The 14,629-nt window shown below is 38.3% G+C and overlaps 1 protein-coding gene across 1 annotated transcript in view; it reads right to left on the bottom strand.

The window, feature by feature from the left end:
• Window positions 1–14,629, bottom strand: part of MYOF (myoferlin) — a 111,296-nt gene that overhangs the window by 43,961 nt on the left and 52,706 nt on the right. Inside the window, exons 17-23 of the mRNA XM_045024898.1 lie at window positions 14,069–14,107; window positions 8,123–8,247; window positions 6,128–6,244; window positions 5,512–5,689; window positions 4,496–4,620; window positions 3,649–3,755; window positions 31–223 (exon numbers count right to left, since the gene is read on the bottom strand). Coding sequence (XP_044880833.1) covers window positions 31–223; window positions 3,649–3,755; window positions 4,496–4,620; window positions 5,512–5,689; window positions 6,128–6,244; window positions 8,123–8,247; window positions 14,069–14,107 — 884 coding nt within the window. The remainder of the gene's footprint in view (window positions 1–30; window positions 224–3,648; window positions 3,756–4,495; window positions 4,621–5,511; window positions 5,690–6,127; window positions 6,245–8,122; window positions 8,248–14,068; window positions 14,108–14,629) is intronic.

Below are 14,629 nucleotides of genomic sequence, written 5' to 3'. Positions count from 1 at the left end.
ACTGAATCATATGTATTTTGAAGTACTGACCTCTTCGGTCAATTGCATTAATTTATCCAACCAGTCTTCGATTTCTGCCAAAGTGGCCTTCACGTCGGTAGCGTCATTTCTCATCCTTGTTGCTGCCTCTAGAATGTGTTTAAGAGACCTGAGGCGCAGGTTTTGTATCTGTGTGTCAAGGACTGTGACATTGGATTTGGCTTCTAAGAGGGGAAATGGCTTACTGAAAAGAGAAACAAAAACTTTTAATAATATAAATCTTCCCTCTTATCATCTAATTTCATTAACAGATGTTCAAGAAGCAATAGGTGTTCATACTTAAAGAAAACATTTAACTAAGCCCTATAATATTATGTATCATCACTAGTATTTCCCCATGGTGACAGAAATAACAGAAATCCATCAGAATAACACTATAAGGTCCAGTCCTGCAGACACTCCTCTTGGGCCTAATGCTTACTAAAGAGTTTAAGCCCACTGAGTGTAGGCCTAGGCTTATAATAAGTACTTGTAGTAGAATACAAAACCTGGTGTGCGGGAATGCGGGCATAAGCTAGTCTCTTCTCTCCCCGGATCATCCAGATGATCACATCAGGAATACTGTTTTGTGGCTTAGATAGATGTAATTTCTTTTGCTACACTTTTCAATTTTTCTACATATCAAATTAACGTAGAAGATTCATGCCTAGAAATGGATTTCAAAGGTGAAATCAACATTTTCAAACTAAAGTTAGACTCTTTTCATTGACTGAAAGCTGTGAGTGCTCGGTAGTTCTGACAAGTAACCCACTTATTTAAGTATCATTCTAACTATGAAGTTATCTAACTTTCAGGCACTCAAGTTTGAAAATTTGCACCAAAGTCCACTGCATAGAAATTGGTGAGATCCCAGGGTGCACAGTTGCAATGAACATAACTGGGAAATTCTACAGTAGAACAGCATACCCCAAGGAAGACAGTGATTGCATTGATTTGTTAAAGCAATAGATAGCTTTTCTGAGGTCTTCAAATATATTCCTTTTACAGGAGCTCCTTGCTACTCAGTTCATTACGGTACATTTAATATGGCATAAGAAGAAGCTATTTTTCAGAGCATTTTCTTGAGTGGTTGGAGAGATTGAAAAGACTTACTACTCTCTGAATCTGAACCATGTAATCAGAAACCAGGGGCACAAAAGCTCTGACCCTGCAAAGCCTTAATGCCGGCTGTATTGCATACTATCGTAAGTAGTCCCATTACCTGGAATGTAAGTACTACATTTGGTAATAGGTGTTTGTGGGATGGGGCCTAAATTTAATAGAACTCAGGCTACAGCAGCTACCTCCTGAAAGCTGCTGCAGATTTCAGATTTATAAAGAGCCTTAAAGCTTGTGGCAGATTTCTAGTCACTTAAAATATAATGTGACAAGGAAACTTCTTTTACAAATACAATATATGGAATTATGTTTCTTAATGCAATTCATAAGTTTATCGTAAACTCTTTAGTGACAATATGTTTGTACAGCGCCTAGCACAATGGGGCACTAACTTATTTGATGCCCCCAGGTGTTACCACAATAAAATTGTTTAATAATATGTTTAATAAAGCCCTGGGAATTGTTTGAAAGAGCATGTGTGTGTGCACAAGCGTGTGAGAGAGATTTTTTAATATATATAAAGTGGATGTACCCACACTTTTCATGTGGTTGTAATGACACGAGACTAGGACTGGTCCTAGTCAGTGTACTGTCCTAAATGAATTTCAATATGCCAATCCCTTTCTGCCCATCCATTCTGTCCTGCCCCTTATTAAACATTTTACTAGGTCATTTAAATTTCATTTAGGAATTAAAATTCCTATTAGTGATTTCTTACTAAAATGTACTATAACTCCATTGTGTTGAGTATCAGAGGGGTAGCTATGTTAGTCTGGATCTGTAAAAGCAGCAAAGAATCCTGTGGCACCTTATAGACTAACAGACGTTTTAGAGCATGAGCTTTCGAGGGTGAATACCCACTTCGTCGGATGCATGTAGTGGAAATTTCCAGGGGCAGGTATATATATGCAAGCAAGAAGCAAGCTAGAGATAACGAGGTTAGTTCAATCAGGGAGGATGAGGTCCTGTTCTAGTCTTTTAATTTAATCCTCCCTGATTGAACTAACCTCGTTATCTCTAGCTTGCTTCTTGCTTGCATATATATACGTGCCCCTGGAAATTTCCACTACATGCATCCGACGAAGTGGGTATTCACCCACGAAAGCTCATGCTCTAAAACATCTGTTAGTCTATAAGGTGCCACAGGATTCTTTGCTCCATTGTGTTGGTTCTTCTCTTTCCCTTCCCTTCCTTATTTTTTTTTCACTCCACTTCCTGTATATCTTGGTGAATCTCTTCCTCCCTCTTTTTATGTTTTCTCTCCAATTTTTCTAGTGTAAAATTCTTCCCTCTGTTCTACTTTTTTCTTTTTCCTGTTTTTTTATGTTGTTTTCTCATCAACTTTACCCATGATTTTTCACTCTCTCTCTCCTCCAGTTCAGTCTCTCTTCTCTCTCATACTGCCCATTAATATCTCTCTCCTTTCTTCTCCAATCCCTTCTCCCAAGTTTAGAAATTATTCTCCTCCAAACAACCCAGCTCGGACACTTATTGCTCTGTCTAAACACACACAACATACTGACTCACTTTCATTCCCTCCCAGGAAAGTCATCCCATCACAGAAACTTTTGAACAGATTTTTTGTGCCCTGGCCTCCGAGGAGAAACTGGGAGTTCCCCTCTCTCCCTTCCCTATGAGTGGGGCTGCTAGAGAAGATTCTTTTCCCTCCTGCCCAAGAAAAAGAGCCTCTGTGGAAGACCTTTCTTCCTTCTCATGGTGGGAAGCATAGGTGCCTTGAACAGCTGGGCCTCTGGACTGAGTGCATTGATCAGGGCTCAGGTGGCTCTGCCTGGCGTAGTGTCTGACCAGGTTGAACTGAGTTCCAGCCATCTGTTCAGCATCAGCTCTGCTGGGCCGCTTCACAGTAAACACTGTTTTCTGTGATGTCACCCCTAAAACTCAGCCCTTTGGAGAGAAGACAAGGCTAGAATTTTCAAAGGCGTTTAATGGAGTTAGGCACCCAAATCTCATCATCTTTCAATGGGATTTAAACACCTAATTTCTTCAGGCACTTTTGAAAATCTCAGTCTCTGAAGTTATATCAAAACATGGGTAACCACACAGCTAACTGATGAATTCCAGCAACCAGGTACTAGACAGTATTACTCTGAGATTTGCACTTTGTCCTAATAACATGTACCAAAAAAAAAAAATTCCTTCAACTACATTTTTACAAACTGTCTGAGCCCATAAAGGAGATGCTGATATTCCATATCAACAAAATATCCCCAGTAGACAACAGCTGAATGTATAACACCATAGAAGCCAAATTACACTTTCAGAGTGTGAGACTATGAGTGTGTGTGAATGTGAGGAGGGGACAAAGGACACTACATAGCCACAATTTCAAGAATGACCCTGCTCAACAGTTTTTTTTTAAAGTGCTGTTTTATTATTGTCCATTATTAATATAAAATGGAATGATAGGGCAAAAGAAATGGGTTCTAAGGTGATTTTCACATTGTCTTATCTTCATGGGCTTTGAATTATGAGTTATACAATAACTTTTACCTTGTATCTTCTATAAGTTCATCGATCAGCTTCAGCCATATCTCTGCCAACTGGTTTTCAGAAACTTTAGCCTGTATTCCTGACTTTAGGGCAGCTGTGTTGGATTGCTGGAGTGTTTAAAGAAAAGGCGCAGAATATATAAACTTACATTCTGTTATTAGTTTTAATGTGAGTTAGGTAATAAAGGTAATAATTGGAGATATACCAATCTCCTAGAACTGGAAAGGACCTTGAAAGGTCATCGAGTCCAGCCCCCTGCCTTCACTAGCAGGACCAATTTTTGCCCCAGATCCCTAAGTGGCCCCCTCAAGGATTGAACTCACAACCCTGGGTTTAGCAGGCCAATGCTCAAACCACTGAGCTATCCCTCCCCCATTCCACTCCTACATTCAACAAAACAACATTTATTTTGCTAGAAAAACCCAAAGACCACAAAGAAAGATGTTCAGACATTTAATAGCCCTGATCCTGCATTCCTTTCAAAACTGCTGAGACAGGATTGCAGGGTTAGGCCCAATATGCTTAACAGTACATAATATTGCACCTACGTACCAATTAAAATGCCTCCTATGGCCCTATGCATCCCCTCCTGTATAGTTTACTCCTTCTTCTGGCAGGAATACACTGCAGGGGGGATGGTTGTCACTTCCCAAAATACAGACATACAATTAACTCTGCTTTTGCAGCATTAATGCATGTCTGTTCTGGAGAGAAAAATATGTGCCAGATTCAGTTCCAGAATTTGCTCTTAAAGCCCTCCTTTCCACCCCATCCCTAAATCTTAAATTCACACAAATAATTTAGATGGAAAACATGAGACTAAAATAAAAAGTCCTGAATCACTTACCAGTCTTTCAGCCATGGTTAGGATTAGGTTCACCGGGTCTAGTCTATGACTTATGTCCTCCCAAAAGGAAGTCAGTGTCACTACTGGCTTTCTGTTCACCCATGGCAGGTAATAATAGTAGTTACCTGATGTGAAACATTAATGTGTTAAGAGTTGTTTTTGAGAGAATGAATACATACTTTCTAAGGACTTGAAACTATCATCCTTAGTTATGTTGAGTAGTATCTTATTCTGTGATTAGTTCCATTGATTTCAGTTGGCCTATTCAGGCAGGAAGGTATTATTCAGTGAGAAGATGGCAGAATCTTGCCCTCATTTATCTAATGGATTTATATTTTTCAGGTAAAGTAGTGTCTCTTGGAGAATAAGCATTTGACTTGAATAATTTAGAAAGCCAATAAGGTGTTTTTTTAAATCATCTGATAACATTTTTACAATATTCTCTCCAGTAATTCACTTGTGAAAGTAGCTTTATATATTTTTTTCCTTTAGAATAAAAATGTTTTAAAATAATTTTATGAGAGCAAAATTATTTGCTTTGTCTAGTAAATAAAAAAACATGAAAACAACCTAAAGTGTGCAATAACTAAAGTAAAAATTAAAAGTATTTTATAGGTTACTAATCAATCTAGTCTATCTGCTTTTAAGATGCCAATCATTTGTCTAAGCACTGAACAAGAGTTGTGAAGAAAGCACAGGAAGTTCAAAACAGTATTTTCCTCTTTCATATCCCTAGTTTTTCTGTGCTTGTGTTTATAATTTTTTTTATTGGTGCCCAGGACCTACTGACTTCAATTTGTATCAACCCCAAATTGGACAGGTTTCATGTGTAACTAATTACAATATATCAGAAGATATCAAGAGCAAATACAAATTTACATATTACTTTCAATCATATCTTCAATAGTCTTTCAACAAATCAAGGTTGTTGTGATCCTAAAATTTGATCAATAAACAGATTTTTTTCCAAAAGAGAATTCTGTATCTTTATAGCCACACTTCTGTAGCATACTTACCATCAAATACAACACGGCTGTATTGAGTTGTTGATGCCAAAGGCTTACAGGTAGTGTCAAACTTGTTCCCATAATTACCAATGCTAACCTCAAACTGGATAGCCTCACCAATATCTTGCAGCATGGTAGCAGAATGAAACACAGCAGAAAGGCTGAACTTTCGTCTGCGCTGATATTTCTGTACAGTATTACAAGAGTTTTTGTTTTAATTAATTAACTGTATGTAATGGTAGAGGATTAGAGAAAAATAGCAGTATCTACATGGAAACAACATCTATCTTAATACTTTTACACATTTCTGTGAAACGCACATATGTACATACACACACACACTCCAAATAAACAGAAGTAAAAATAGAAATGTGTAATAAAATAATACATTTGAAATAGTAAAGATTTCTTAAATCACAATTTCTATGCTGTGAGGAAGGGAAAGTAATTTTTGCAGCTATATAATCAGTAATTTTTGTGGGGAGGTTTTCTGATTGTATTATTAAAGACACGAATAACTAAAGGATTTCATTATTACAATTTTAGTAGGTCATGTAATTCTCCAAAAACAGTAAAACCAAACATTTCGCATCCATACATATTGACAAGTGCACCAGGGAATTACCTCAACAACCAGTACGTCATCACTGGAGATCGCTTCTATCTTTTTATTCACAGATTTGCTGTCAAGTATTGTAGATAGTTCAACTAGGATTCTGCCTCTGTAAGCAACTCCTTCCTCCTGTAAGACAATCACACAAAATTCTATATCTAACTGCTGGCCAACAAAATTGGAGTTGAAAGCCTGGCTCCCTTAAAGTTAATGGCAATACTGCCATTGACCTTAATGAGGTCAGGATTTCACACAAACTTACATAATTGAACAAATATAAAATAATCATGGGCTTTAATTTCTATTGTAAGTGAAGAACAAATATTTTTAAGAAATAAGAAATAGTAAATGACAGATGCAATGTTTTTGAATGTTTTATTCTGGACAGCACCAAAGCCATTGGTATTAAGCAAATATATAATATATAGACTGGATTTGTAGAGTAATTGAAAACTACTGTCCCTTAGGTTGAAGAAGTGGCTACATTGGGACATATATACTACAAGCATCAAATGGGTAATTACTCTCAACTGGAGATCACATTGTAGCTCAAAGTAGATATGTTTTCCTATAAGTTATATCCTTCAGCCTCCATACAATCATTAATCCTTCTGAAGTTGCATTTTAATCTTAAATGACCTGCAGAATCAGCTGCTTTCTGTTGAGGCTTTTCTATATTAGTTCTTAGGATAATGTGTCCCTCTGTTTTAGACAACGACAGAGCTTCAGCAGTAATATGGGCTGCTGTGCAGAGCAAGTAATGGCCATGGTCCTCCCCACTTGCAGATCTTTTGAGATCCATAAGGAAATCCCATAGCTCTTGGAGTATAAAAGATGTCTGGAGAATCTGCAAGGGACCCCATGCCCTTGGCAGCACCTCTATGCCAGCACCGCTCCCTGAGAAACTATTCTACCAGGGCCTCCCATTTGACCGGGCCCCAAATCATTCTTGACAGTGTCCGATGGTGGGCTGCAGTGTCAGTATTTTTACTTATATGAGAAAATCTCGTTGATTTTCCAGGTGATAATGCCATACAGAGAGGCTATCCCTAGCCATGCCTAGTCATAAACCCCTTTCCAGAATCCCAGATGTCCAAATGTGCATGGCTTGTGTGTACAGGCTCTGTGGATAGGAGGCAAGGTGGGAAGATGAAACCATGTTGGCTCAAACCTATCTCTGTGGCAGATTTTGGAGATATTTTCTGTTTCTTTCATCCCATCTGTGGGGGAAATCTAGTGGATGATATATGGCACTTGGAGAATTATTTCTTGGGAGTCGGCAGATGTATCAAGATCTATAGGGAAATCTCATTGATCTTGGGGCATCTGGGGAGAGCAGGACATTTTCATGGAGGCTCAGTGTCCTTCCCCACCCCCCATCTGATCCCCATCTCGCTTTCCCATGACAGCTTTCCTCATGGCAGTATGGCTAATCAGTAGGTCTCACTCATGCTCTTTAGCCAGTGCTCCACTCCCCTTTGTGTGAGTGTTCAAATATGCAGAAGGGGAGATAGTTCAAAATAATGTTGGTAGGTTCAACCTTCTCTTATTGCTACAACATCCCTGTGGGATTGGATGGGACACTGCCATGGAGAACAGCCATATCAAAATACCTACGGACAAGGGGCTTCTATTGGACTGGGAGAAGAGGTTCAATATATAATGAAATTGTGCTCTTCCCTTAAAATCCCTCACCTGAGATTTGTCTCATTTCATTCCCCTGTGCCAATGGGACTAGAATGGGAATCCAGTGGCCTCAATCTATATGATCCCAAATGCTCATTCAAAAGTGTGTATACAATTGAAATGTCCACAAATAGAAAAATATTCCTGTTCCATTTATTAAATAGTGACATCATGCTAAGTGTACAGTATGTTATTTTGCAAAAACAAAAATAAAAAGTTCTTTCTTTACATTTGTCTTAAACTTAATTAAAACCAATTCAGTTTACATTATTGATAATAACAGTTGTTTTGATCTGTTTGTATTATAGAAGAGAAACTAACCTTTCCAGAGTTTAGTTCATCATAGGGGTCTGGGAATCCAGTGTATTCTCTTGGGCTTCCATAAAGGTTTAGGTAACAGGGCCCAAATGTTGGTAAAAAGCCCACCTCTGTTTCCCCTGTGTTCACTAATAGGCAAACGTCATCATTAGAAATTAACTAATCATCTTTTAGAGCCACAAGGGTATTGAACTTTAAATTCAGATACAGTAAAATAAATGTTAGATATTAGTTGTTAGTAAAGTAAGAACACTTTATTCCATGGCTGTATCCCAGTAATATGAATTTAATATATCTATTTGCATAGATATATCTGTCCCTAGTTGTTTACCTGGCTGTAAGATTTTTAAATTAGATAATACTTTATGCAATAAAAACCCCACAGAATAAATTGACCTTATGCTACATTCCCACCATCAAAATTTTATTTATGTGAAAGACCAATACAATTTTAAAACAAAGTACAAATTTTAATGTAAAAAATATTTTCACAAATAGATTAAACTGAATACCCGATACCATTGGCTTTCACTTAAATGTACCACGGATTATGTTCTAGCTAACAATAAAGATGTACACAGTAGCTGGAAGGTTAGTGTTCAGCATCACAGAATATGCCTAGTTAATCATACTGTTTTTAGTGTGCTACTGAAGTGACTCAAGTCTGTTAATAGAAGAACTAACAGAATGAAAATTATTAAGGTATACCACAGTATATAACACTATTAAGTAGCCTATTCACCATACCTGGAGGTAGAGTAGTATGTATTTTTGTGCAAAATAGGGAAAAAATGAGATTTGGAGGCATTAATCTAAAAAAGATTTTCCATTATGCCAAAATAATTAAAAGAACTGCTGTATTCTTAGGTCTCAATCCTGCTCCCAATGAAGTCAATGACGAAACTCCCATTGACTGAAATTGGAGCATAACTAGACTTGGAAGTATTAGATTTGTATTAGTAAATGTCAATAATGTTGATTTCACCGTACATCTATAGAAACTAATGAAAAAGTATTTCCATGTGTAATAGAAATGTACAGATAGGCAGTCAGAAAGCAGTTGCTTGAGAACTCAGTAGTCAAAATCCAAGGATTTAGACTTTTGAATTAAGCTTCTTACAAATGGACTAGTAAATGAACAGTAAAAATAGGTATGATCTGTTGACTTAAGGATATTTACTTTGTATATTTTGACATGTGCAGTTGGCAATTTGTGTTTTAACTGTTTCTACAGCTTTAACTGTTTGAACAACAATATCTGATCCCCTCCACATAATTTCTTATGACTGTGAAAATTTAAATGGATGAAAATAGAAAAAAATGCTTAAAATAATCAATTTTATCCATCAAAATTATAAAAATAAAAAGCTAAATTCTGCCATGCCTAAGCATAACAGAGAGCCTTAATTTCAATAATTTTGCCTGAGAAAGGAATGCAGGATAAGACTCAAAATTAGATGTATAGTCGCTCCCATTACTGCCTCTTTAGTGAAGTGATTGTCAGCCTGTGTATTACAAACTTCTTTTTGAGTGGCCTAAAATTTCATTCAAGAGTGAAAGTCCACACATTCACTTAGTTTTCATAGATGAATATTTGTTTGCTTTAATTATTTTTGATTATTCGGAATACAGTTCAATAGAATTTACATACCAATTATACTCTAGAGAGCTAAAACACAAAAATGAATCCATAAGCATTTATTTGTCATTTTCTTAATTATAATGGGCAAAATAATTTAAATCCTTTTTTTAAATGTCTGGGTTTAGAATTTGTGTGCTAAAACCAGTGCTTTTTCAAATCATCACACTACAAAGAGAAGACTAGGTGTTTCTAATTTAATGCTTACATCCCTTACCTATATCAATACTACAGCTGTAATTTGAGTACTGCTCTGCTCTAATTTTTGTAATTTTATGTTCAGTATCAAAATTACTTGTAGATAGAAGCATTACTCATATTATTGCTATTGCCATTTGGTTTTGTACATATGTACTGCAGCATGTATTATAGTAAGGCTTGAGTTTATTAAACTAAACAGGATACTGATGAACTGAAATGGTTATAAGGCAGGGATGGGCAAACTACAGCCTTGGGGCCACATCCGGCCCTTCAGATATTTTAATCCAGCACTCAAGCTCCTGCTGGGGTGCGGGGTCAGGGGCTTGCCCCACTCTGCGAGGCTCCCAGAAGCAGCAGCACGTCCTCCCTCCAGCTCCTATGCATACGGGCATCCAGGGGGCTCTGCATGCTGCCCCCGCCCAAGCGCCACCCCCACAGCTCCCATTGGCCAACGAACGGGGCCAACAGGAGCTGCAGGGGTGGCACCTGTGGTTGGGGCAGTGCGCAGAGCCACCTGTCCGTGCCTCTGCGTAGGAGCCAGAGGAGGGACATGCTGCTGCTGCTTCCAGAAGCTGCTTGAGGTAAACGCCGCCCAGAGCCTGCACCCCTCACGCCCTCCCACGCCCCAACCCCTTGCCCCTGTCCTGATCCCACTCCTGCCCTCCAAACCCCTCGGTCCCACCCTCCTTCACCCTAGAGCCCACACCCCAGCCAGAGCCCTCACCTCCCTACCCACTCCCCTGCCCCAGCCTGGATCCCCCTCCCACACTCTGAACTCCTCATTTCTGGCCCCACTCCAGAGCCCGCAGCCCCAGTTGGACCCTCACCCCTCCCTCACCCCAACCCCCAATTTCATGAGCAGTCCTGGCCCACCATACAATTTCCATACCCAGATGTGGCCCTCGGGCCAAAAAGTTTGCCCACCCCTGTTGTAAGGGGAAGCAGGCTTTTGTTCTCTAGCTCTGGATTTAAGGTACTTAATTGTGCCTTTATGCAACATTTGTATATATTCCCTAAAAGTGCTCTTAAGGTTATTGGTAGGTGAACATATAAATAATACAAAAAATTAGAAATAAGTCAGTCATACACGCAGAGAAATACTCTACATTTGGAATGGTGCTTGAGATCAGGGGCATGATTCTGAGCTCTCTTCAGCTTTACCCTGGTGTACCTGCATTGTTTTTAATGGAGGTATTTCTCATCTATATTGCAGTAAATGAGATCAGAGTTAGGCTCCAGGTCTTTCATCATCACCTATCAGACTTTTCAGAAACTACTTTTGGGGAGGGATGGCTCAGTGGTTTGAGCATTGGCCTGCTAAACCCAGGGTTGTGAATTCAAACCTTGAGGGGACCATTTAGAGACAGGGGGAGGCAAAAAAAAACAAAAAACAACTCCTCAGGGACAATACTTGGTCCTGCTAGTGAAGGCAGGGGATTGGACTCAGATGACCTTTCAAGGTCCCTTCCAGCTCTATGAGATAGGTCTCTGTCTCTCTCTCTTTGTGCTTCAGATTGTATTTTATATATATATATAATACAATCTGAAGCACAAAATGATGGCTTTACCATAGGATAAAGACAGAAGAATGTGAAGATAAAGGGCTAAATCCTACAAGTCTTTCACTGCCCCTCACTGACTACAGAGCAATATGTAAAGTTAGCGGGATAGTAAAAGGGAATATGAATGTCCCAGTGTTTCTTACTGGCAAAACAAATGCAGTTGTGTCAACTTTGCAGAATGTAAAATGGTTCTGTGCCTTGTGCTTTGTCTGCTTCCAGGTTAGTAAACTTTGTCCATTTTGTCAAAGTTTTCAGTGGTTCACATTCTTTCATGTCTAAACTACAGAGAGTGGATGGGGCCACAGGACTCCTAAATACTTTTACATTTTAATATTCATCTGGACAGCGCATGTTACATTCAGATTATGTAGCTGTTTTTTTTCTTAGTTGAGTTTGGACCACAGAGAGATTCAGTCATAGGTCTTTATATGAAATGAAATGACTTTACTATTGGAAAAAATATCTGGAACTGGCCTGATGACCTTTTATTGTAGATAATTATTAAATGCCCCAGCTCTTCTTACATATAAAGTCCTCAGAGTTCATTGAGGTTGCACAGGTATATCTGAAGACAGAATTTGGCCCATATTTACATCTTTCCTGAAGACGGAATACTACTATACTCTAATTTGAGTATTGACTTTTCCCTGATTATTGCAGCTCTCAAGGGATAATGTTGTTGGGAAAGATTAATGGTAAATGCAGGGTCTGTAGAGATTTGTATATTGCTTATATATAAGGCCCTCCTTAACTTGCAATATTGTGGAAATTGCAGATTCTGCAATATTAGGTTTTCATCACAATTTTGACAGCAGGAGCCCCAAGCCCCTGCTCTCTGCTCCGAGCCCCTAACAGTGAGAGCCCTTGCTCTCAGCCTCGCCAGGCCAACAGTAGGAGCCTCTGCTCTCAGCCCCAGGCCCCTGACAGTGGAAAATAACGGAAAAGTAATAATGGGCTTTATTACTGGAAATAATAAGGTCCATTATTACTTTTCTACAATTTTCCATGGCTTGCCTGCAACTCAGCTGCAATTTTTTGACAATCATCCTGCAATTCAAGTAGGGCCTTAGTTGTATATATTCTAAATCATGCTAAAATGAGCAGGGCTGGCTCCAGGCACCAGCACAGCAAGCAGGTGCTTGGGGCAGCCAATGGGAAGGGATGGCACGTCCAGCTCTTCGGCGGCAAGTCTCTCAGTCCTTCTTGGAGGGAAGGACCTGCTGCCAAATTGCCGCCGAAGAATGAAGCAGCAGCGGTAGAATTGCCGCCGAAGTGCCGCCAATCACGGCTTGCTTTTTTTTCCCCCGCCGCTTGGATCCAGCACCTAAAAATGAGTTTGCTTCAACAAGCTAATCATCTAGATTTGGAAAAATGAAGCAACCTGGTTTCCTAAAGTGAATGACTCTACAACCATAATTTTGGTTAAAGTTATGGATGCGGTATATTTTAGAATTGAATGTAAGGAGCATAAAACTTTAGTGTAGGTAAAATTCAGCTCTATGCAAAGGGCTAAGAATTGTCCAGACTTTTGGTGAGCCATTTTAACTGGAGTAGAAACTTTTCTTTCAACCCTAAATGTTTTAATTTTCCTCTGTTTCTTCTGCCTTACATCTTAATACCACTGAAGTCATCTTCCACTGCTAAATGATCCAGGAACACTTGCCTCTGATATTAGAAACAAACATAGGGATAATATTAAAAAACCCTTCTTTCTAAAAATAGATTTCTATGTTGAATTAATCTGTATGCTGTTGCTGGTAAATTCAAACAAGCACATTTCTAAGAAATCAATGTTGTTCATTTAAAGATGGTATGTTTAAAGAGCTGATTATCAGAAAGGCTTGAAAATGCTTCAGAAAGATGATTTCAGCTTTTATTCACTATTAGTCTATTTTTCAGTAAGCCATGCTTGGTGAGCTATGCTGCACTTTTGGATCTGAGATAAGAAAACAAAGCATTTGGGTGGATAAACTTATTAACATTCAGTTACATTTCAACTGCATTGAAACTTAATCTGCATTTATTTCTATTAAATAAATGCAATTTTTAACTTAATGATTTCCAAAAACAGCTCTAGGTTATAATAATGCAAAGACCAATTTGTTCATAGTTAGAGTAAGTCAGGTTTCATTTTTCAGATCTATTTATCCACCCAATTAAGCATAAGCAAAAGAGCTGTGAAATCTTTTAGGCAGTTCATTATTTACAGGGAGGTCTGCAGCAGCATACACAGTTGAGTTTTTCATTACTAACTGAAAAACTGCAAGCCATTTGTCAGAGTGCATAGTAACTGAAACAACTACACGCTCAGCTCTAAAATGCAGCGCCACACATCAGCCAAATAGAAATATTGTCAAACCAATTCCAGTGCCAAAACTGATTTAAATAGTAAGTCATATTTAATAGTCTCCAAATGTAGCATTGTATCCTTTACATATTATTTAATTTTTTAAAAATGTTTATAAAATAGCTTGGTTTTGTTTTGAGACAATATTGCTCAGATTGGGCACTGGACAGCAAAATCAAATTAAAGACCAAGATATAAACCTTCATATGATGAAGCCCCAGTTCCCGAAGATGAAAATTCTATATTATGAAAAGACAACAGGTTACATGACAAGAAATTATAGAGCTTAAAAATTAAACATATCAAAGTGCAATCTGCTTTAAAACTATATCAAAGCTGAAGTGACTCTGGAGTGGCCTGGAGTTTTGCTGCTTGAATAAAATGGGGTGTGGTATTTCCCTAGTTTTATAAATTCTAAACAGAGAAAGACGTGCCCAGGGCTATCATCAAAATACAGTTTTGGTGTCTGTGAGTTCCAACACCTCTGTCTGAGCACCACATAAAAGATTTTTTATTTAAATACTTTAAATTACTATCTTAAAAACTAAAAATCATACAAACTGATTTTTTTGTGTCAAGCTTTTCACTTAAGGAAACAATCATGCTACAGATTAAAACATGTTAGGATACTTTCATTTATTGGAATGATTAGACTAGTTCTAATCAGTTGATCTCTTGGAACCCAATTCTGCACACCTTGAAATCAATGGGAGTGTTGCCATTGACTTCAAGGGGAGGAGAGTTGGGAATCTTATATTGAA

The sequence above is a fragment of the Mauremys mutica genome, chromosome 7 (genome assembly GCF_020497125.1).
Source record: "Mauremys mutica isolate MM-2020 ecotype Southern chromosome 7, ASM2049712v1, whole genome shotgun sequence".
In the NCBI taxonomy this organism is placed as follows: domain Eukaryota; kingdom Metazoa; phylum Chordata; order Testudines; family Geoemydidae; genus Mauremys; species Mauremys mutica.
Note: the sequence above shows the minus strand (reverse complement) of the source record. Positions and strands in the feature narration are given on the sequence as shown.